The following is a 24195-nucleotide window of genomic DNA, read 5'->3' as shown; positions in this document are numbered from 1 at the left end:
TGCAAAACTGAAGTTGATGTGAATTTTGCCTGAATAAGGACTGCAAGATTTAGTCCTTAAAGAAGTTCTGTAAGATTCATTCTGAATCTGAATCTTATCCAAACAATAGAGAATCAACTCCCCCTGCTGACCGCATCTGGGAAAACATGACATAAATAACCGAGGACAGAAACAAGCTGGCAATGAACAAGCTTTAATGATCTGATTTATGATCCATTATTGATTGTAAACTTCTAAATTCTACCATTTAAATTCCTTCAACTGCAGAAAATCATTTTGAGATTCTGGTAGTGCTTCCTGTCAGCTGATTGCTTGCTGCTTTGAGTTTCTCAGTATAATAATGATGAGGTAGAATTTACATTCCACTTATGGTATTAATTTTACATTCCTCTGACTGAAAAGGGTCAGAAGGTTGTAAAATCAAACATTAAATGAATCAGAGGAGACAGTAGTGCAATATATGACTGCCCTAAGGACATAGTGCAATGGCTGATGGGATTAATGTTAGGTCTCATTTCCTGCTTTTACAGGATGCAGATGAAGCTGTCAGAATTGCAAGGGAAATTGGTAAGTTCTTAAATTAGCTATGGTGGGATTTGTGTGCCTCTCAGCAGACATGGTTGACTAAATTGAATGTGTAATAAGTAATCCCTATAGAACAAATAATGTTTTAATGGTTTTTAAGTTCCCCATTGCCTTAACGCCCTATCTCTTAAATCATCACATTTTAGCTTTACAAACTGAGCTTTAAAGACTGAGCACGAATGAGTTGCAGACAGGATACAAGACACCGTGATCACTGGTTAGTTTAAAAAGGAATTTATTTTAAAGTATTCATGAAATTAAATATGATATCCTTTTTGCATAAGGTGTTAGGCACGGTACATTTCTCTTTATATGGAGGCTGACAGAATGATGCTTATGCTCTTCATTCTTCATCATTAATTGGACCACAGTTGGCATGAATACAGTCCGGGTTACTAACTTTTCTTCTATCCCATGCTAAAATCAAATCACCATTCTGCTTCTAAATACATTATAGAATGGGAAAAAGCAAACAAAAACCTACCTGGGACTCTTATTTTAGCTAAGGCCAAGTGTAATGTGTGATAGACACCTTCTGTCCTCATTTAGGAAAGCTTCTTATTCAGGAAAATATCTATGCATGTGCTTAAAGTTAAGCACATGCTGAAGTGCTTTCCTGAATTCGTTAATTCTGTAAAGCAGTGGTTTTCAACCTGTGATCCGTGGATCCCTGGGGGACCGCAGACTATGCCTAAGATTTCCAAAGGAGTCCGCACCACCATTTTCAATTTTTTTAGGGGTCTGCAAATGAGAAAAGGTTGAAAACCACTGCTGTAAAGTGTTTTGTGGAGGTGAAAGCCTGGATGGGCTCTCTGATTACTGTTGTTTGAGCCTAAGGATTTGTCACTTAAAGAGGGTTTTCTTTTTTCTTTTTTCTTTTTTTTAACTGTGTAGCTATGCCAGGGGTCGGCAACCTTTCAGAAGTGGTGTGCTGAGTCTTCATTTATTCACTCTAATTTAAGGTTTTGCGTGCCAGTAACACATTTTAACGTTTTTAGAAGGTCTCTTTCTATAAGTCCATAATATGTAACTAAACTATTGTTGTATGTGAAATAAAGTTTTAAAAATGTTTAAGAAGCTTCATTTAAAATTAAATTAAAATGCAGAGCCCCCCGGACCGGTGGCCAGGACCCAGGCAGTATGAGTGCCACTGAAAATCAGCTCGCATGCTGCCTTTGGCACGCGTGTCATAGGTTGCCTACCCTTGAGCGATTCCAACATGAACCCCTACCATGGATGCATGTACTTCACCAGTGCAAAAGGTGACTAGTGCTGTCACACCTTAGACTGGTTTAAAACTGGGATAATTTGTGGTGCTGAATGACACTTTTATACCAGTACAGTGCATTCCCACTGAGAGTTTTTACTGGTGCAGCTATATTGCACTAGCTTAACTGCACCGAAATCACAGGTGTAGACAAATTGGAAATTAGGATGGCGAAATTTAATTCAGCATTTCTTTTGGCTAGCTTTTATGTCACTGTTGTGAGGTGAGGTGATGACTTATCACTCACTCATTGTCATTCAAGCAGAAATGAAAGGAAGACAAGATTGCTAGCCACAGTAGAATTTTAGTAGGAGAATTTGTTAAATAAAATTGCAGTTTTATAGTATGGAACCCTTTTTAAAAAATAAATTTAAATACATTCTTCTCAGCTTCATTTGTATATTTTGACTTGCAATTTTGTTTTTGTAGGATTTGTAACCCCTGATCTAAAAGGCTACCTGCAAGTGTTTTTGTAAATTAACTGAGTATTTTGAGCGACACAAATAGCAAGGGGCAGTGGTGCATTCCACATGACTTTTAAAACTTACTCTCACTTATTTTTAATTTTCGGCCCCCTGATGTCCTCCTGACCTATTCCCTTTTCTGATATAATTGTCCCTGTAGGCTGATGATATCACTTCAACCTGTTAACCTTGATGGGCATTGGAGACAGTTATAGGGAGTTATGCAGGTAGCATTTATTTTCTTTTGGTCTCTGGCTAGTTTTAAAAACTATGTTTAAAAAGTTTGCCGAATCAAGCTGTATATTGAAAGAAAAAAAAGCCACTTTTCACGTTTCCCCCACCAGCTCAAATAGTTAGACTTCATTGAGGTTTCTAAGGTGATGTATAGTTCTCAGCACGGTTAAGTGCATCATGTGGGGTAGTGATCTGTGTTGTTAGGGGACCTAAAATGAGAAAACAGGATACAACTGAAATATCTAATGTGTGTAATGCACTTGTACCCTTTTGCTGTTTGGGGCACTTGGAATTTATTTACAGTATTGTCAGGTTATCTTTAACTGTGCTCATCCAAACAGTCTTGCTTTTCTAAGAATGTCTTTGAGATAGTTATTGCAAAGAAAAAATTGTTCTGATGTCAGTTGGAATGCATATATCAGTGTTTAGCATTCCAAGTAACGCCCTCTGCTGATTTCACTTCCTGCTCCTCAATGGTGCATTCTGACTGGCTGTCCATTAGCAATAGGATGGGGGGGGGGATAACTCAGTGGTTTGAGCGTTGGCCTGCTAAACCCAGGGTTGTGAGTTCAGTCCTTGAGGGGGCCACTTGGGGATCTGGGGCAAAAATCAGTACTTGGTCCTGCTAGTGAAGGCAGGGGGCTGCACTCAATGACCTTTCAAGGTCCTTTCCAGTTCTAGGAGATGGGATATCTCCATTAATTATTATTATTATTTTATTATTATTATATTATAATACTGGCTGTGTAGCATGCAGCATCAACGTTCTATGTGGTACTGCCTGTAACTGTCTAAGAAAAGGCTATCGTTATAAATAAAGTAATAAATATAGCTTAAAGGAAAGAAAACATATTTTATTGTCCAATCATAAGTGAGCTGAATTTGTTTCTTTCCCTCCTTTAATTGGTGTAGTGTTCTTAGTTTCCTTCACCCTGCCATTCCCTATGCTGCCCCCCAAAAATTAGGATATGTTCTATGTCATCTCTTCTTTCCTCTTATTGTTTGCATGTTCCCTCTCCCCATACTTTTCCGTGTGAGCTTTACTTCTCCCATAGTCCTTTCTGCAATATATAATCTCACTAGCTCTACTCCTTTACCGTTTTTACAGTATTTTTAATTCTCTTCTCCCATCACTTCCGATGGGTTGTCAGTCTTCCTTTTCCCTTCTTGTTGTGGTCCATCCTTTCTTTCCTCTTCTCTCTGTTGCTCCATTCTGAAGAGTTCTGTTCTGTGTGATGTACAGGCAGTGATGTGAAACCAGCAGGGATTTTCTTTTTTGGGTAATCTCCTGGCTGTTCCATCTATTCAGGCTGTAAGTCGCAAATTGAAACTTACTAGTGTCCTGATCTCTGAAGCATGATCAGGATCTAGTAAGTTTCACTTTACATCTTGCCATGTGAGTGAGCAGAACAACCAGGAACCAAAGCCAATATAAAACAAAGCCTGTACAAAAACAAAGTAGCTGGAAAACATGCTATTGTCATGTTTCAGTTCACTTATAGCTGACTGATGTTTAATGTTGCTTAAAATAGATACTGAAAAGAGACTCTCGTATTGCTGGACAGGCACAGTTTATGGTACAAAGGCTACTACTTTATAAAAATAATTTAATAAAATAATACCTGACGGTAAGATGTGCTGGCAATGATGAAAACTGGGAAGTAACAGCAATAGGGAACCATCACACGCCCTTGCTGACCCCTTTTGATACTCAAATACTGAATAAACTTAACTGTGCAAAGACTGAACAGACCAACTTAATGATGACAATATTACGTATTTTATACAGCATCAAAAGTCTACCAGACTCTGTTTAAATCAGGCAAAAAAGCTTGTATATTTCCAAAACCCAGACAGGTGTACAATCCCATGAATTCTAATGCAGCAGGAAAAGCACCAAAGTTTGCACCAAGAGTTGGGTAAACTTGTGAATCCAAACGTAGGCACAAGAAGGTAAATTGGTGCTTAATCTGTGGGAAAGAGTAGAAGACCCCACCCTGCTCAAATAATTTACCCCTACCTGGGAAGATGAATCTAATCCTTGCTGCTAGAACATACTGCCATAAATGCTATTAGTTTTGAGTTTAGTAACAATAAAAAATCCAGCCAATCTTTAATCCATGTGCATATATTCAGTTATTGAGACTGTAGCCAATGTCTGAGAGGTGCAGGCCATCAATACAAAATTGACTAGGACAATGATAATTAATGCCCTCAGCATCTTTCCCCCAACAGATACACAAAACCTCCTAAACCCAGCCAAGGCACCCTCATCTCCTATATAGCAGGACTGGCAGGCCTCTCAGGATTGCCAAATAACAAAAGGACCCCCTGGGACATCAGCTCTATCCTTGACCCAAGGCCAGTGTCACAGATGATCATTCTTAAGGCCACATTTAGACACACAAATGAAAGTTTTCTGGTTTTTCAGAAATTCTAAACACCCACAAATTCTGTTAAAGTGGAAGGCTATTTTTTTGTTTTTTGCTTATGTATTTAGGAAACTAATCTTAAACGCACAATTTTGAAAATTTTGGCCCTATTTTATTCTATATTATTTTTAACGTTTTGTTGTCTTTTCACCTGAAGCATTTCTAATTTAAATTTCAAGGGTCATATGTCTAGGGAATGGTTGATGCATTCACATAAAATAGGACTCAACCTCTGATCAAAATTCATGTACAGACCTTCTTGAAATTTGAAAAAGGTTGGATACCCTTTTCTCTCCATTATTTTTTTCATTTTCCCCCCTTCCTTATTTCAGTATATTTCTCAAATACTGTTTTTGAACCCTGTTGTAACAGTAGGGAATAGGCAGTTCTCTATCTGGCCAAACTGTGAGAAAATATTTCAATGGGAGACCTGTTTGAATCATGTTCTAACACAGAAGTCAAACATGGCTCTATTATCTGGGTTTGTCAAAAGTGTTCTGTTTGGTCTATGACTTAAATTGTTTTCAATGCCAGCTGAGAGAGGATAGGGAGAAACCATTTCTGCATTTGTCATTTTTCCAAATGCAGATAAAGCCGAAGTATGATAACTATCTAATAAAAATGCTCTCTCGGAAGGCATAAAAAGAGCAGACTGCAGAAATTTTCTCCCTTACTATGGAGAGTTGTATGTGTATATTGAAACTCTTCCTTTATAAAATGTGTGCTGTTTTTTTTACACATACTGGGACTATGTATAGTCTTGATTTGCCACCTTATGTATATGTACAGCTAATATGAAATCAATACACATAAAACTACCAAAAAGCAGCAGTAAAGTGCTGTAAAACTCAATGGGTCATACCAATAACAACCCTCCTGTACATTTTTTGTTAAGTAACCCAGTTTAGCCATCTTGGTTGAACAATGTGATCTACATGTTTTATAATATGTAAACAGTATACCTCATTTTTCTCCAGAACTGAATGTCAGCAAAATTATAATTATTTGTATAATGACTGTAGCTCCTATGTATAAGTAAAATCAATGAGTCATTCAATTGAATAATATGATGTGTTATACCAGGCTGAAATGATTAGCCTTCTTGGTAAGAAGATGAACTTTTTCAAGCTTCAAGTGGTATTACTATGGGGCACATAACATTAATTTTTATTTTTAATGTTAGATTGGAACATCACAATTGCCATACTGGATCAGACCCAGGCTCCATCTCGTCCAATAAGCTGTCTCTGACAGTGGTCAGCACCAGATGTTTCAGAGACTGGAGTAAGAAATCCACAGTAGGGAGATGTAGGGTAATCTGCTCCCCACAATAGGGCTCATTTAATCTCTAATAGTTAGATATTAGCTAAAGGCCTGAAGTATAAGGTTTTATAATGAGGTTTTATATCCCTCCCAATATCCTTTTTTAGCCTTAACGATGATAACTCTGGTGGATATTCTTTTCAGCCATAAAATGTCTAATCCCATTTTGAATCTTGCTAAATTTGTCCACTGATGTTCTGTGGCAAGGAGTTCCACAGTTAAATTGCACTTTGGGAAAGTATTTTCTTTTATCAGTTTTGAATTTGCCATCTCAGTTTAACTGAATGTCTATTTATTTTGTATTATGAGGCAGGAAAGTTCAGAAGCTTCCAGTCTGCCTTCTCTAGACCATTCATTAATTTCTATGGTTTTATCATCTCTACTTTTATTCACCTCCTTTCAAAGGTAGAAAACTCAAGTCTTCCCAATCTCTCTTTATGTGAACGTTTTTTCAAGTCCAATTATTCTTACCGGCCTTCCCTTTGAAATTAAATAGATGTGAACTGTTTGAAAAGTGAGAGGTAAAACTATTCACAATTCGTAGAACTAAATAAGTAAACAGTAAAAACGACAGTGAAATTTGTTAAAAGTGGTTGATTCAGGCACCCCTATTTTGGCTTGTATCCAAATATTCACTATCCTCCCCAAATCTCTTAAATAGTGAGCTTCCCAAATTAGTCATGAGTAGAAACAAATCTTCATTTTGCGAGGACAGATCATGATTTTAGTGCCAAGACAAGTCAGCTGGGGTAGAGTTTGCTCTAATTAGCATCCTCATAAACTATACTTGCAGCCCTGTGACACACAAATGGTTGTGAATTTTTCCCCTATCGCTGAAAATATCAAACTATCTGAGAAGCTATTCCAATCTGATCCTCAACTACGAAATGTCTCACAGATTAGTGTAAGAGAGAGCCTGATGAATCAATGCAAATAAGAAATGACCTTTGGAAAGTAATTTGTAATCAAAATAGTTATGTTACATGTACTAATTTCTCTCTCTCTGTCTCTCGCTTTCTTTTTAACATTCAGAAAACTTTTACAGCCAAATTGAAAAATTCATAATAAGTTAACTTTACTCTGGGAGTAAAATACTACTCCGTCTGAGCAGGGGTGTCAGATTTTGTCCCTTAATTTAGTGTTTGTATCACATCAGTTTGGGGAAAATACTTCTGTTACCTTCTATTGGTATATAATTGTTAGTATTTTTTATTCACTCGTGACTCTTTTGTGATGACAAAGAAATGTACTGCACTATTGGCCAAGGCCTTTGAATACATAAATTGTTGCTGCTGGCCATTTTGACCAATAGCATAGAAACACCTCCTGTCTATTTCTGCTGGTAAAGTATGTATGTTTTATCTTCATCAGTGAAAATACTTATTTCAACAGAAGAAAGGTAACAAAATTAGTTTGAAGAGTAAAGTTAACTCAGAAGTGAAAAACATACCTTTTCTCTTAAACCACTTGGCCACTCAGGGACTCAGTCCACTCAGTATTTTTGGAGGAATAAATGAAATAGAGAAAACCTCTTTCTCATGGCATCACGAATGTACTGTATTGACAATGTAGTCTTAAAAAGGAAAAAAAAACCTCTCTTCTCTCGCCAAACAAACAGTTTTTAATAAAGCAGTTATTGTCTGCTGCATTATTGGACATGTGGTCAGTTGTCATGTTCATATGAGCAACTGATCAAAGTTTGAACTTCTGTCTAATTGTTCCCCACTGTTAGGCTACCCTGTCATGATCAAGGCCTCAGCAGGTGGTGGTGGGAAAGGCATGAGAATCGCTTGGGATGATGAAGAGACCAGGTGAGATGCTGTCCAAAAAACTAGCCTTGATAAATACTGCAGTTACCAAAGTTCCATTAAACTGCTGTGAACTGACAATTAAACAGATACCAAATGTGAAATGGAGAAATTGGATAGTTTCTGCTTTTATCCCTTTTGTAGAAAGTGTGCACGATACGCTGGTGGTTTCTTTATTTTTTATATTTTTATTTTATATTTATATATTTTTTCAGTACAAACCTGCCTGTGCAAGCATTACAGTTTACAACTTACTGGAATAAGAACAAAAATTATCTTCAAACCACCTTTCTACTGTGGCTTTATTTATTTTATAAATCTGTGATGTAAATAATATTTATATTGTATGTCTCTGAATTTATTGTTATATGAATTATCAGTGTATTAAGTAAGGTAAACAGTTATGCCCTGGTCTTGCAAACATTTATTCACGTAATTAGTCCTCTTAAATTCAGTGGGACGGACTACTAATGTACGGAAACACATTTGTGAGTGTTTTCAGGATCTGGGTTGTAACTAATATTTTAGCTCAAAATCATGTAATTAATCAATCTCCAGTAAACTTGTGTGTGTGTGTGAGGAAGTATACTGAACACCAAAAAAAAGTTTTCATTTTTTTATAATAGGTCTTCCCACAAAATACGGAGCCCTTTCTAGCACTTTTCAGTTCACTGAAGATATTTCAGAATGCATTTTTCTGTGACCTAATAATCAGGAGACCGGTTGCAACTTATCGTATTAGTGATGTCAGAGAATGATGCATTTTGGGACGTTTTCAGTGCACTAGGAATTGTCAGAAGACTTTCTCAGTGAGAAAAATGATCTAACTTGAGGTACACTTTTTTCATGATTTATTTCTAAATTGAATGCTGTCCACACTAGGACATAACAGCTGTAATTAACTCAGTTTAATTTTACTTGATAAGTTCATCTTTAATGAACTGCTGTGCCATGTGTTAAAAAATTGAATGACGTATCGGTTCTAAAAGCTAGAAGAAAATAAACAAAACGAATAGCCAATAATTAAACAATTTTTACATATAAATAATACAATCTTATTTATGTTCTTCACTTCCTATAGCTTCTTTATGTTCTAATCTAAATAGGAAATTAAGGATAGCATCTTAGAATGAGGATCTAGGATAACACGCTTCATACTTAGAAGGATGCTTTGCTCCTGTTGCTTTAGAAATCAGAATTACTCCCTTGATCTTGTACAGTCAACAAGTACTTCTTTTGTACTAAATCAAAAGGTATTCACTTCAGATATCATCAAAAGAAATTTCACAAAATGAGTAACTTTTTTAAAAAAATGAAAATGCAGTACTAAACCATGCTTGCTGAATGGTTTTAAAGCAGTACAGCTAAGAATTGGGGTGGTCAGAAAGCTCTCTGATGCAGATGAGTGATGTCAACAGAATCCAATTAGGCATGTGATTTTTGTTTATCTTAATAACACTGCTTTAGGGACAACAGCTAGTGATACTTGCCTTGTTTATGGTAAACCCACTGGAATACCATTCAGTGTTTGTTACTGTGTACCCAGGAATCTGTCTCCCGGATGGTCATTTAGCTAGTGTTACATTTATCCTTTCTTTGCAAAGTTTCCTTACCCCACAAAAAGTGTAAAAAATGGTAGGAGAAAGAACATACAGAGTCACTAAGAAAAAAGAGTCATTTACAGATAAACTGTATTTGCACTACCCATCTAATCAAGAGGAAATTCTCATTTTACAATTCGCAACTAGGCAGCAGTGAAGCCTAAATTTTAACTAAAGTTGGCTAAATATTTTGCTGTCTGTTACAGAAATGTAAACTGAGATTAAGAGTGAGGGGAAAATATTTAGAATAGGAACAGTATGATTTGGAGAAGTAGAAATATTAATAGAACAACACTTCCCTCTAATTTTTAATAGTCAACATTAATGACATATGTGTGATGATGAAGGGTTGTGAAAGATTCTTCTACACACTGATTATATTGTCTAATATAGTAAAGTATTTTTCCGTTTTGTGTAGCATTACTCTCTTGTTTTCTGGTTCTAATCACATGAAGCCTATTGACATTGATTTTTGAAATGGGTGGTTCCAGGGAAAAGTGATAGCATTTTGCTGTTCTCACCTTGAGCTTCTTATTCTGAGTACAGCCCAGGTTGGTAGTGACAAACAGATGCCATCTGATTAGTTGCTGATTGGTATCCTGTGGGATGAATTTGTGGTCTCAATCCCGTTTCACTTTTAAAAAGATGCTAATTTCTAATGTTGGCAATCTCAGCAGAGAGGCCAAAGACTGAATGAACATGAAGACTGAACTACCTTCTCAACTATAGAGGCAGTACCCCTAGAACAGTATTATAATATGTTGGTGGGCCAGTGTATGCAAATTTATATTGCTTTTGCCCTGTGGATGTAGTTCTGAGTGCGGTGAACATGATACCTTCCATAAATTCTAAATTCATTTTAAGTAACTTTGCTTAAAAAACACTTACTGGATTTTCAGGATATAGAGTACTTGATGCACAGTTTGCAATCTACTTTTCAAAACAGGGGATGCACAATATTTTGTTCAAAGAATTAAGATTAAAGACCACGGATTACGATTCCCAGAATAATGGAAATTGAACATAGGTCTTTTCTGTTTGAATTACTTCACTCCTTGCTATTGAAAGATTATTCCCTTGTTGCATAATTACTAGTGCTTCATCCTTTGTACTTTTTGAAGGTCTTACGTGATGAGACTTTCAGCATATCCCTTGGACTTTTATTATTCAGTCCTACAGATCTCACTCTTAGGAAAATTTAGGCAGAAAACTTTTCATTCTTAATTTCATCCTATTATTCATCCCTAGTTATACCTCAATCTACCACCCTTAATAATTCTTTTCTCTCTTTGGTATTTATCTCTCCTTGCTTTTGGAAAGTTATCAAGTCTCCTATTAATCTCTCCTATACTGATTTTTTTATCTTCATATGTTATTCCGTCAGCTCTCTCACCATTTTAATTGCTCTCTTCTAAACTCCCTCCAAACTATGAATATCCTTGTGGTAATGGAGGTGTCTAGAATGATCAATTGTAGCAGAGCTGTATGGAGTGACTATTGCCTCTTTGCATTGTGATGAACTTCTCTGCATAAACAGTCCAAAATTACATTGGACTTATTTCTTGTTGCAAACTCATGATACATTGTAGACTTCTATTGTGATTCCTCTACTTTGCTGTCTGCTGTCACCTCAAGGTCTCTGTCAGCATTACTGACTTCCATAGACAAAATACATCTCTCATTCAATTTCCCACTTTGTGTGACTGCTAGGGAGTACTTATCTCTTGGCAACCTTTGTAGTGGTATACATGAATTTTTTGCAGGTAGGGAGCCAACCCTGAAACTCCAAGGTCTCTGGTCTCCCTTCATCCCCAAGAATGATTTCTCAGCATCAACCTTCTGGAGCTTTTGTTCTCCAGTCCCGTGTATCTCTCCATCAGCACTAGGAACCTTGCAAAATGTGGCAAGCAGAGGGCTTTGGCCTACATGCATAGACCACTATTCTCCAACCCAGAAAACCTTGCACTGACAGCATAGAGATTGAGCTGTGGAGGTATGTAGCTGAAGGCTTCTCCAAGGTGGTTACAAATTGCATGCATCTCTCAGCAGGATGCAGCCGTCCTTTCTCACCCTTGCTTGGATTGGAATTGGTGTCCTGAAAGTGGTTGGACATGCAGTCCGTTCCCTCCAGCATGTTGTGTCTCCCTTTCCCCCTGACTCAAGCTGGTTTCAAGAAAAGTCTCAGTCAATGCTCTTTCTGGTCATGTGTTAGCCATCTTAGCTCTTTGTGTGAGCTCTACCTTTTATGGGACCACAATTTCTCTGTCTTTGTACCAGGTAACATTTCTGCAGTGGGATTTATCCTTAGTTTTCCAGGAGATGACAGAACCCTATTCACACCTTTGGATGACAGATCCATGAAACTATGAATACATTGGTTAGATAGAAACTGCTTTTTCAAATTATTTTCAGCTATAGTTATGACAGCCTTTAGAATGGGAAATTATGCTCAGCGATTTTTTTTTCTTATTCTCAGTTTAACAACTGCCCCAAGTACCTTCCTGAAATGATGGTGAGCCTATTGTTTACCTAAGTTGTGTCCCAATCTTATTATAGTAAAGGCAATGTTGCTCTCTTCTTGAATGTCTGAAATCTTACATAACTCTTACTCAGTTTTGGAAAAGTTTACAGTTTATCTGTTTTGAAGGTTGTAACAAGAAGGCCACTAAGACCACAGTGTCTAGGCGAATTAAAGATTGTATCCCATTAGCCTACAACTATGTCAGAAGCTATATTCAGTATTGTTAAATGCTATTCTCTAAGAGGCATGGCAACCTTGTGGGCTTTCAGGGCAAAAGCATCTGCTTCCGAAAATTGAGATGCCCTCTTAGTCATCTCCTCAACTCCTCATTACCAGTTGAATCTGTCTTTGCGGCTGATATCTGTTAGGTGCTTCAAGTGCCTTTGGAAGGTAAATCCACCTTTCTTGGTTTACTGTTCACAACATTGGCTGTTTTCAATTGCTGCTGTTCAGCAGTATGGGAGAAGAGGGACATATAACATAAGAGAAAATTATTTGTCAGTAATTCTATTTGTTATAGGTCTCTCTTCTCCCACCTCCCCTCAAAGAGCATCACTTGGAGTTTTGTCTCTGAACTTATCTATTACTCTGCTCTGGAAGTTTCACTGGAAAAGAAGAGAATAGGTTGGTGCTTGTATACCTGCCTTGATAGACCGATCTTTTGTCTCCTTTCTTGGGTAGGTGAAGTCATAAAGCTGTCTGTGATTGTTGTTGCTAGGTAGTTTGATAGAAAAGGGGACTATGGCAAACAAAGTTATTGGTGACTTCCCATGCTGCATTCACTACATCCTCTAATTTTGTAATTCTCCTTAAAAAAAATCAGATTGCATTCAGTTAAGAAAATTAACACAACACTGATTCTCCAAAGAGATTTTTTTCATGCTGTAATCAAGGATGTTGTAAATAGATTGGATATGAGTTATTTGATATAATATTAAAAGTAAATAGAGAAAGCTCACTAAATTTGTGAAATTCCATTTTACTGGTGGGGAGGGGGAGGAATCAAATCCCCAGGTATTTAATTTGTGATTCTAGGACTTTGACTGTGTCTTTTTATAAACAAGAAGCCAGCCATTTATATAGTAAAAATGTTGTGTCTATATACAAGAGTTTTCTCAAATCATTTAAAAGACATTTGGAATCAAGCTAAAGCATTGTTTTTGTTTGTTTGTTTACTTTTTATGTTTACTTTAAAACTAATTATTTGTAAGGTATTTATATTTTGATTAACATTAAGCATTGCACTTAACAGTCACAGCTTTAAATTGATTGTATTGGTGATTCTCAAACAGCTGTTTTTAGAGCTAGGTTTCACAAGAACACAGAACTAGACAGAAAGTGTCTATGCCAGGGGTCAGCAACCTTTCAGAAGTGGTGTGCTGAGTCTTCATTTATTCACTCTAATTTAAGGTTTCGCATGCCAGTAATACATTTTAACGTTTTTAGAAGGTCTCTTTCTAAGTCTATAATATATAGCTAAACTATTGTTGTATGTAAAATAAAAAAGGTTTTTAAAATGTTTAAAATTAAATTAAAATGCAAAGCCCCCCGGACTGGTGGCCAGGACCCGGGCAGTATGAGTGCCACTGAAAATCGGCTCGCATGCCACAGGTTGCCTACCCCTGGTCTAAGCAATGCCAGCACTGGAATTTTATTCCTCCCCCCCCCCCATTAATTGGTATTTGGCTGGTCCCAGTATCGGATACTGTAATGTGACATTATATCCCAAGTCTCCTACTTACCCTATCTATTTCTGCCCAAAGAAGAACAGGAGTACTTGTGGCACCTTAGAGACTAACAAATTTATTAGAGCATAAGCTTTCGTGGGCTACAGCCCACTTCTTCGGATGCATATGCATACAGCCCGAAGAAGTGGTCTGTAGTCCACGAAAGCTTATGCTCTAATAAATTTGTTAGTCTCTAAGGTGCCACAAGTACTCCTGTTCTTTTTGCGGATACAGACTAACACGGCTGCTGCTCTGAAACCTGCCCAAAGAAGGTGGTTTCTGTAATTGTAGCGAGGCTGAGCTTTGTGGGCATGCAGTGCTTCCAGATCATTCCATTGCAATTCAGCCAACAGCAAGAAAACTTGTGGGTTCTGTTTTTATTGAATGCATATTTCTTGCCAAGAAGTGTAGTCTAGGTGAAAAAAAGACATTAAAGAAGCCCTACAGCATCCCTGGAGAACCAGTCTGGCACACAGCTCAACCAGAATTGGAGGAGTGCAAAGGCCACCTTTTCACCACCCTCTCCCGAGGTGACTGTGTGCTCCCCAGCCATGGCAAAGATCTGAGACAGTATCTCCTAATGCTTTGGGTCCCGAGGCCACTGGTTCAGTACTGATTCAAAGAGAAGCGTGAAGCTTAAAATACGTAATATCTTTGTAGGGCTTACGTCCAGACATTGTCTCTCTGCCTAGTCTGTGTAATCTGACTAGGTCTTCTATGCCCCTTTAAAATGAATGAAATTCATTCTTTTATTAATATTCTTCATTCTATTTATGGACACAAAGATAGGTTTAGAAAACACAAGTGTGTAAATAAGGTCAAAATACCTAATTAAGACAATCACGTATTTTTAGGTTTTACAGATGTACAGATGAGGTAATTAGGCATATTGATTTTTTTTTTTTTTTAAACAGGCATTGCAGTCTGGATTTTTAATTAGCACATGCTTCAGTGAAGGAAAAATAAAGTAGTCAATCAATTTCGCATAATGCTGTCTGATATAATGTTTACAAAAGCAAATCCATTGATTCAACACACTGGACCTTCACTAGAATGCGCGTCTATATAGCGCGAATTCACATATAATGCAGTCGCAGCCATGGATCCCAAATTTAATTACTTTAATTGCAATTCATTTTAACGCGGTCCCTGCTATAATGCAGTCCCCGCGTTAACGCGGTACAGCACATGGATCCCAAATCCCGTGTTCTAGCCGAGGGTCCGGTGTACTTAAAATTGTTCAGAATCTGTTTTGATAAATATAGATGTACACCTCTACCTCGATATAACGCTGTTCTCGGGAGCCAAAAAATCTTACCGCGTTATAGGTGAAACCGCGTTATATCAAACTTGCTTTGATCCACCAGAGCGCGCAGCCCCGCCCCCCCGGAGCGCTGCTTTAGTGCGTTATATCCGAATTCGTGTTATATCGGGTCACGTTATATCGGGGTAGAGGTGTATCTGTGTGTGTGTGTGTGTGTGTGTGTGTGTGTCTTTCTATTTTGCACCATTTTAGTTTAACGTTTTTAGTCAGATAAGCTAGAGTGGTGTCTACTTGTATACAAGTGGTATAATTTTGTTGTACAGAGCATGAATACGCTGAAGTCCATCTTCCTCTTGAATAAATAAATTTAATGTTTTGAGGTTAAAAAATAAAATTGGCCAAAGGGAACAACTGAATGCTAAACAAATTCAAATCTCTTTAAATTATAAAACAGCCATTATCTAAATGTGCGTGTTTAAGAGGATGATAGAGGTACCTTTAAATATAATACTCAAAAAAGGGCCACATGTATCCATCCTACAAAAAACTGTCAGGGAGGCTTTGTTTATGACACCGAACTGAGTTTGGGAGAGAAGAAATTCACAGCTGCCTCCAACTAATAGGCAAGTGCAACACAGCCCTTTCATGGCTACTGTTCCATTTTATAGGCTAAAACAGTGACTGCTACCACTCTGCACCTCCTACATGTGGTGTTAGGACGACTGCCTTCTGGCAGCTGAAGATACAGTGGTTCGCCCCCACCTCTCCTGTGAATTGGCTTGTCTCTGGGGCCAGCACAGAACCTCTTGTCTGCTGTGTGAAGGGGTTGCAGAGTCCACCATGTAGCCTTTGGGCCCTATTCACATGTGTCAACTTTACCCAGTGGAAATTGTACTTAAATTTGTATTTCACTGGTCATGTCCCGCAGTAGTAACTGCTCTATCAGGAAAAGTGAAACCAACACGTTCAGTATCTCACTAATCAAACAAATGAAAAATTAAATTATGCAGGAGAAAGTAAATAAAGGCAGGAGGGGAAATCATACTAAGGGGGTTGGTGCATGCAATGTAAGGCTGAGTTCTACCATACATTAGGAAAAAAACTTATGACTATAGCTAAGTATTGTGTTTAAAAAAATTGTGCATTTAGTAATGTGTGGAACAGCTGAATTTACATAGTACTGCAACCAAGATTTGTCCTTTAATTTAATTTTTGTATAACTAACCTTTGGCTCTGCCATCGTTGAGTTATTCAGACGCTGCAACTCCTAAAAATTAATGATGGACCCATCCAAGATGTGAATTTTGTATTACATAATTGTTTTTGGAATTTTACAATTTTTTCTCATGGAAAATATGTAACTTGTGCAAAGTTGTCCAACTGTCTTAAAAATGCTCAAACGTTTAAACTCTTCAGAGTTCCCTTTGTTCTTTGAGGGGAAAATTAATGAATTTTTACTTTCCTTCTACCTATACAAGAAAGCTCTTATGTTTGCATTCTGTTTAAAAAATTGAATGTACACTTAGTGAATCGTGTCTTTTTGGTGATATATAGATTAACGGATGGTAGTCTGATTTAAGTGAATACCAAAACTCCCACTAACTTAAGTGGAAACTGAATCGGGCTGTAAAAGGATTCATTTTCTTTATTGTCAGCCTTGCTTTTTTTTTTTTTTTTTTTAAGGGAAGGCTTTAGATTTTCATCTCAAGAAGCTGCTTCAAGTTTTGGTGATGATCGACTATTGATAGAAAAGTTTATTGATAACCCTCGCCACATAGAAATCCAGGTATGTGTTTTTTCCATTTGAAATAAAAATTGAAATGATCAAACCTTGAGATGGTCGAACATGCACTATAATGGTAAGCATGGTCAGATTTATTATAGCTTTAAAGACATTAATGTGGATATCAAACTGTATTCTGTTACTCAGAGACAGTGACTTGGATTCAGCTGTCCTCTCAAGCTTCTTTCAGAGTAGATTCTGGAGGTGGAAAGTCTTACAACCTCTTTTCTTTCACTGCATCATCCCTTCTGCTAGAGAGTCCAGATGGGTCCATCGCAACCCAAAATGCAGGTGGTACAGGCTAATGGGGAAGGCGTTTGTGACCATGGTGGCTATGTGATGTGCTGATCTAGTATATCCCTTGAGCTGCTTCCTGCAGCAGGGTTCCTACAGAGTATCCATCACAACTTAAAACTCCCCTGATCTGGTAGAAACCCTGAGTGTGGCTATTTGATACAGTGCTACTTGTTCTAATTCATGGGGCCGAGCTTTGCTAGGAGCTATATTTTACCCCTCTTTCCATTAGCATGGATTAATCTACTAATATGCTTCAGATAACAAAATAACATTTTCGCTCCTACTCCCCTCTGTTTTCCAGGAAGATGGGAGAAATGGTATCCATGCATTTGTCTGAACCTCAAAGATCTGCCTGCCCCCAAATTTTCTCCTTTGTTTTTCACCTCCACTTCCCACTGTCGAAGCATTCTTCAAGCTAAGGTGGTCTAGAGCCAACTTCCTCCAGAGCACATTTAACATTTTCTTATTTGTCCAGAGGGGATTGCTTAATTCCTTCAGATATGTTGGATATAACAGAGGAAAATCAAATGAAGGTCATCAACGGGTTCTGATGACTGATGATGCTTATCATTTGAACTACACATTTGTAGTTCCTGTGAAGTCAGTTGAACCACTTAAGGTGTGTGTAGGTGTTGCCTCATAGTTCACAATATACGGCTGCTTTTTACTTGGATAGCTTAGATACAAAAGAAGATTAATTTTGATCTTGGGCCAGACCTGCAGTTGGTATAATTTGGCATAGCTCCACTGAAGCAAATGGAACTACTCCAAATGCCCTTTGTGTTACAAGCAGCTCTTTTCAGGCTTGAAGATAAATTTTGTTCATGCCAGAGACACTAGTCTTCTTACAAGAATTCACCAAATCTGAAAATTTAAAACAAGCCTCTGTTTTGAAAATAAATACATTTAAAGATGTCTTAACTAATGGAAACAAATCTCTTCTAATGCTCATGCATTAGAAGAATAATGTAGCAAAATATTACAACATTTTCCAAGACAATTTCCTTTGGACTTTTTGCCAAGAACAAGAAATTTGCAGCCCCAAATACTTCTTTGAAATAAGAGATAAATGATTAAAAATAGAGTTTGAGCAGAAGTGCTATCTCAGCTACATCATCATTATTATACTTCAAAATTGTGCTAAAATTTTAATATTATGTACATTAAAGAATTTTTGAATCTTTGCCATTAGTGGGTATATAATATACTGTGCTTGATTCATATTATGTAACCAATATCTGAGTCATATTTACATTGAATTCAAAGCAAAAAATTATACCATTATTAGACTTATCAATTGCACACAATTTGGGGAGAAAAATTATCTTTAGATTTTCTGGAGGGAATTTCTTTACATTTTAACGCATTCTTCAATATTTGTTTCAATAAAAGACAAGTACAGTGGTTGTTCTGACAATGTTGGTTTGTATTGCATCCTATTTCATACGGAAGCAAAAACGTATCCATATAAACCCTAGAACTTTCCCACAGATCTTGGGGAGAGCGGGGGAGTATTATATCATGCTTATGTTTGGATTTAGTCATAAAATGTGCCTCAAGCTGAATAATTATGTGGATTTATTATTTCAAAGTGCAAAATACTGGGCATAGGATATGTTATTTAAACAGTCAAGTTAGAGTTTTGCATACAACTCTAACAAACCTGAAAGGGATTCTGAGGTTTTTTTTACTGTTTTCTTAAGACTCTAGGTAAAGTGATGTGAATAAAGATTTTCAAATATATTTATAACTAATTACAAACCAACTCCTACTTCTTAATTATTTTTTTGCCTGTCAGAATTTTGAAAAATCAAAGTTCTGAAGCCCAAGCAAGTGCTATTAGACTAGAGTGAACAACTTACTTGACATCTTTCTTTAGAGTGTGCATCAATGGGTATCATATAAATTAAAACCAGATTTATTGATACCAAACAAGATTATATTCAGGCATACAGATTTTGGTAAAAAGTTTTACCTGTTTAATATTTTGAATGTATTCTTTCCCATCTTATCTATGGAACTTAAAATTGTGGATGCAACCCTGAATGAATCTCTTCTGACAAGAAATCTATAATGTGTGTGTCAGTTTCCTTAACGGAAGTTTCATTTGTTTTTCCAGTCCAAAATACAAATTCCTTATAATTTGTCATGTGATTTTTTTCTTGACCTTGAGATACTTTGACAGCAGTTCAATAATTTAATATAAAAAACCCTGCTGATTGTGTGGTCTGGTAAGTAAGAGGAAAAAACAAATTAACCCCTTTAACACTGCCAAATATGTCCACTCTTTTACCCAACATGCTTAGTATGATCTGATTTTTGTTTTTTTGCTTAAAAATTTCCCTAAACACAGACTTGATATGGTATCAGAAAAATGAGCAAATATTGAATCTACTAAGGGTGAAGGTTAAGCCCAAAACTATATTCTGGCTTTTAAGTGACCAGGGACTGAGTCCTATCAAAAGGCCCAAATTTTCAATAGTGACTATTGGTTTTTGGGTCCCCAGCCTTTTTTGGGGCTCCACTTTAAATACCTTAAAAGGCCTGATTTTTCATAAGGTGTTGAACGTCCAGCATCTGAAAATTTGGGCCTTTTGATAGAACTCAAATTTGACACCCAAAACTACTATTCACTTTTGAAACTGTAGACTCCTATTCTTCCTTTGTGGCACCAAATACCATCTCTTTGGTCTCTGGAAAGATACCAACATTAAAGTGTCAGCTATCAAATATGTTTTATAAATATAAAAGATCAATATTAAATAGTATCAGAGACTCCTCATATGCTTAAAATTAAGCACATGCATGTGTGGTTGTAGGCTTGGGGCCTTAAAGTAATCTGTTCCTCAACAGGGGTAATGTTGGCTGTCAAATTATTTTTTATAAAAATTAAAAAATAATAAATCTTCTCCTTATTTCTCTTCCACCCCATCAAACAAGTAAGCAGAACCACCCAACTGAATCAGTGGCAAAATTTCTTTCCATTTCAGTAGATACAGAGTTGGATCAAAAGTACTGTAAAATGCACAGTGAAACTAGCACCTGAAGTGGGGATGGTAGGCTATTTAAGAAGTCTAAAACGGATTCAGAAATTAAGTTGATTTTTAAGACCCTCAGTTCAGGAAAACTCTGAAAGTCAATGGGATTTAATATATGCTTAAAGTTAAATGTGTGCTCAAGTGCTTTCTTATATTGGTACTTAATTTTGCAATCCACCTTTATTCACTTCTTATTAAATAACCCTGCCTGACTGATATTTTTTGCTCTACCTTTCAAAAATGTTCAGATATTTCACATTTTAGAACAATGTGATACTATAAATCAAATAACATCAAAGATCAAACAAGATATCATTGATTTTTATAATTTATAAATTTGAAATAAGAATAATGAATCATATTTTATCCTTGTAATGCATTATAATACACCTTTACAACAATCCAGTGTATCATTTTAGCTACATATCCTAATCACGTTTAGGAGATTGACCTTGATTCATGTTCAGACTGCTAAACATACAAACACTTTGAAAACAGATGCCAAATATTTATTAATTTAGCAGTAGCTTTTAAACAGAGTTTTTTTTTTTTTTTTTAACATTCTTGCACAGCTCCAAAACCTTGCGTACTTAAAAATGTAAGGGTTTCCTGTGCTGAGGAATAAAACAAACACTCGTAAAACATAAAAAAAGGCTAAAACAATTAACAGGAAAAAAGAGTCCAAATAGACTTCATGGCTTGAACTGATTTTTGGAGTCTTGTTCTCCTTGAATATCTGACATGAAGGATCTCAGTTTAAAGTAAAAGTAAACGGAATGTCTAATTGCAAGGTATTCGGTTTAAATACCAAATGTTGCAACTGGAAATGGCATTTGGCTGAATTCAAATAGGAGAGAGTGCAATAAATGTTATTTTATTTATTTAGTGTAATGAGGTGTCAGTAATAAATACCACTAATTAGTTAATCTTGGAACTTCACAAAACTGACCATTTTCTTTAGTAATTTTTTTAATATCTTGCTTTTATCACCACTAATTCGGAAAAAATACTGGAGATGGAACATGTATTTTTAATTAGAGGTAGATGGGAATTTCAGTTCACCCCAGTAGTAATTAAAGACTGTTATTCCCACTTTCTGTAAATGCATTTGGACAATGAAACCTTTTCTGAAAATAATAATTATATATAATAATTCTTTTATTAAACAATGATTTTTGTTTTGTTTCTAAAAATAATATGGATAGTGGTCTCTCGATAAAGACCCAATTCTGGATGTTCCTTTGCTTACACCATTGAGCTAGATTGTTAAAAGCAACGTCTTAAGCCTTTGTGTTAAGTACTCATATCTGCTTCTTATAAGCCAAGTTTGTTGATAGTGGCAAAATAATAGTTTTAAGAAGCAGATTGCAAACGTGAGTAATGATGCAAGCAGTTTCCCGAGAGACTATAGGTACCTCAGAACTGGGGAAAGGAGTGGGCGGAGTGAAGGTGGGTTTCCTAACTAAGAAGGAGATAAGGGAGAGCTGATCAGATGATTCTCCCCTCCGCCCCCCCTCCCCAGGAAAATGTTTATATAAATAGGGGGAAATAAATTTGTCAGATTTCCATTGACAATTTCTACTTTTTGTCAAAGCTGTTTTTTCAATTAAAACTTGAATTTTTCTGTGGAAAGCAGACACTTTTTTCATGAAAAGGTTTGTTTAGTTACTTTCACTTCACCCCCAATTTTCTATTGAAAAACTGTTTCAATGGAAAAGCCCTAATAAGAGGGTCTGGTTATAGAAAAGCAGGGCAACGAAGCAGCCATTGTTGTTCCAGAAGAACAATTCTACATAAGCGAGCATGCCCTGTCCTTTGGGTTTTATTATTTAAAATAATATTTATAGTATAAGTCTCCCCTTCTCTAAAGACACTTCTCTACTGGGACTCCATGGAGTTCAGTTTCTGCAGTCATGGACTGGATGGACCAGGACTGGAATGAGGAGATAGGCTATGCTCTGTTGGATTCTCCATTCTTCTGCTCCAGCACAAGTTAATACACCCTGAAGCTATGCTGTGTTGCTCTGTTTCCTGAAGTGTGCTTCAAAACCTTCCTTTTGGGAGATTCAGGGACCAGCTGTACTTAGGAAACTCCTATGAACTAGTAATGCATTATAATACACCTTTACAACAATGCTCTAGCAGCATTTGTGCTCTCCAGGGTCATTGGGAAGCAGTGGGATCAAGCACCAGCACAAAAGCTAAAGGCACCTATGTGGATTTCTCCTGGGGATCCCCCAAGTTCCACAGGTTAAGTGGGGACAAATTATGCTCCATCCTCACCTCTGTCCCCTAAGGATTCCTATGAAAATGTTGAGTTTGATGCTGCAAGTAGCTGATCTGGCCCTGATCCAGCAAAGCACTTTAACATATGATTAACTTTAAACACATAAGTAGTCCCACTGAAATCAAAACTCAGACTTTTGTCTCATTTGCCTGGGTTATTTCCACATTAGTTAACAATTCTGTGTTGATGCATGAGCTGTAATGGAATCTAGCTCACTCTCAGGTCTATTTACTCTGTGGTGCTAAAAGGAACAAGTTGTTAAAACTTTTTTTTTGCTAAAGTAAGCAGATAGGGATGAGTTCACACAGGTTTTTGAGTAAGATGGTACTATTTTTATCTAGTCAATTTTGAGTTCAGAACTGCACTTTTAAAGGATGGGGCATGAGGATTGGTACAGACAATTGTAAATCAGAGCGGGAAGGCTAGTGGAAAAAGGTTTGTAGGAGAGGAAAGTATGCTTAGTACATGAAAAGGGGGGAATTGCTCCAAGAATAGGGAGCAGCATGAAATAAGATATAAAGTTGGGAAAAGCCAAAGGAAGCATTAAGGAGTGGCGTGAGTATGAACGAAAGGATTGGGCTCAGACTAGGACTGCCTATATTTTCCTTTCTTCTGACAGTTTGAAAAGCTCATGATCAGTTGACAGTCCTATCCTGCTGGCCTGCACACTTCTCCAGTCTGGATATGTGAAATGGGACTCAGGCTCTTCAATATACTAAGGTTGCAGGGACTGCAGTAACTTCAGCTGCTTGGGAAGGCTCCTTGAAACAACCAGTTAAATTTTCATCTGAATTGTTGGAGAAATCTGGATGTTACATAGCAGATCTCATTCTTTCCCCCTTGCTTTTGCCAAGAGACATGGGCTTTTTTTAACCCACGAAAGCTTATGCCTAAATAAATCTGTTAGTCTTTAAGGTGCCGCCGGATTCCTTGTTGTTACGATACCTTAGAGACTAACAAATTTATTAGAGCATAAGCTTTCATGGGCTACAGCCCACTTCTTCGGCTGTAGCCCACGAAAGCTTATGCTCTAATAAATTTGTTAGTCTCTAAGGTGCCACAAGTACTCCTGTTCTTTTTGCGGATACAGACTAACAAGGCTGCTACTCTGAAACCTGTTGTTACGATGTTTCTGAAAACTTGTCTCCCATTTGAGGGGCACTGTATTATGATTAACCCGTTGAGTAGGCTCCATTAGTAACTGTTTCTGAAAGCTTTTTATCCATAGATCAATAGCTAAATTTGACATCTTTTGTGATTTTACTCCCTTTTGTTGATATAGGCTATTGTTAACAGTATACTTATGTTTGCAATACTATTTTAGGAGATTACAATATAATTTTGTCCCCATCCATTGATTTTCAGTTTCTTTTATTTAATGAACTTCACTTTTGTATTTCTCCCAATGTTTGAAATGATTGGAGCTTCCCCCCACATATCCTTCATAAATACAATTTAAAAAAATAAGTAGTGGAGATTTTAGAAAAAAGACAGTTACTGTGTTTAGAGTTTGAAATAATATTCTCCCCATATTTATAATACAGCTAATTTTCTAGAAAGGAAA

The 24195-nt window shown here is 36.8% G+C and overlaps 1 protein-coding gene across 7 annotated transcripts in view; it reads left to right on the top strand.

The window, feature by feature from the left end:
* PCCA (propionyl-CoA carboxylase subunit alpha) overlaps positions 1-24195 on the top strand; it is a 387774-nt gene that overhangs the window by 133189 nt on the left and 230390 nt on the right. For all 7 annotated transcript variants that reach the window (XM_065592346.1, XM_042843639.2, XM_024101904.3 and 4 more), the window contains exons 8-10: positions 531-567; positions 8038-8116; positions 16910-17012. In XM_065592346.1, the coding sequence (XP_065448418.1) occupies positions 531-567; positions 8038-8116; positions 16910-17012 (219 nt within the window). The remainder of the gene's footprint in view (positions 1-530; positions 568-8037; positions 8117-16909; positions 17013-24195) is intronic.

Source organism: Chrysemys picta, chromosome 1 (assembly GCF_011386835.1).
Source record: "Chrysemys picta bellii isolate R12L10 chromosome 1, ASM1138683v2, whole genome shotgun sequence".
Lineage (NCBI taxonomy): Eukaryota > Metazoa > Chordata > Testudines > Emydidae > Chrysemys > Chrysemys picta.
This window is presented reverse-complemented; position numbering and strand designations above follow the sequence as displayed.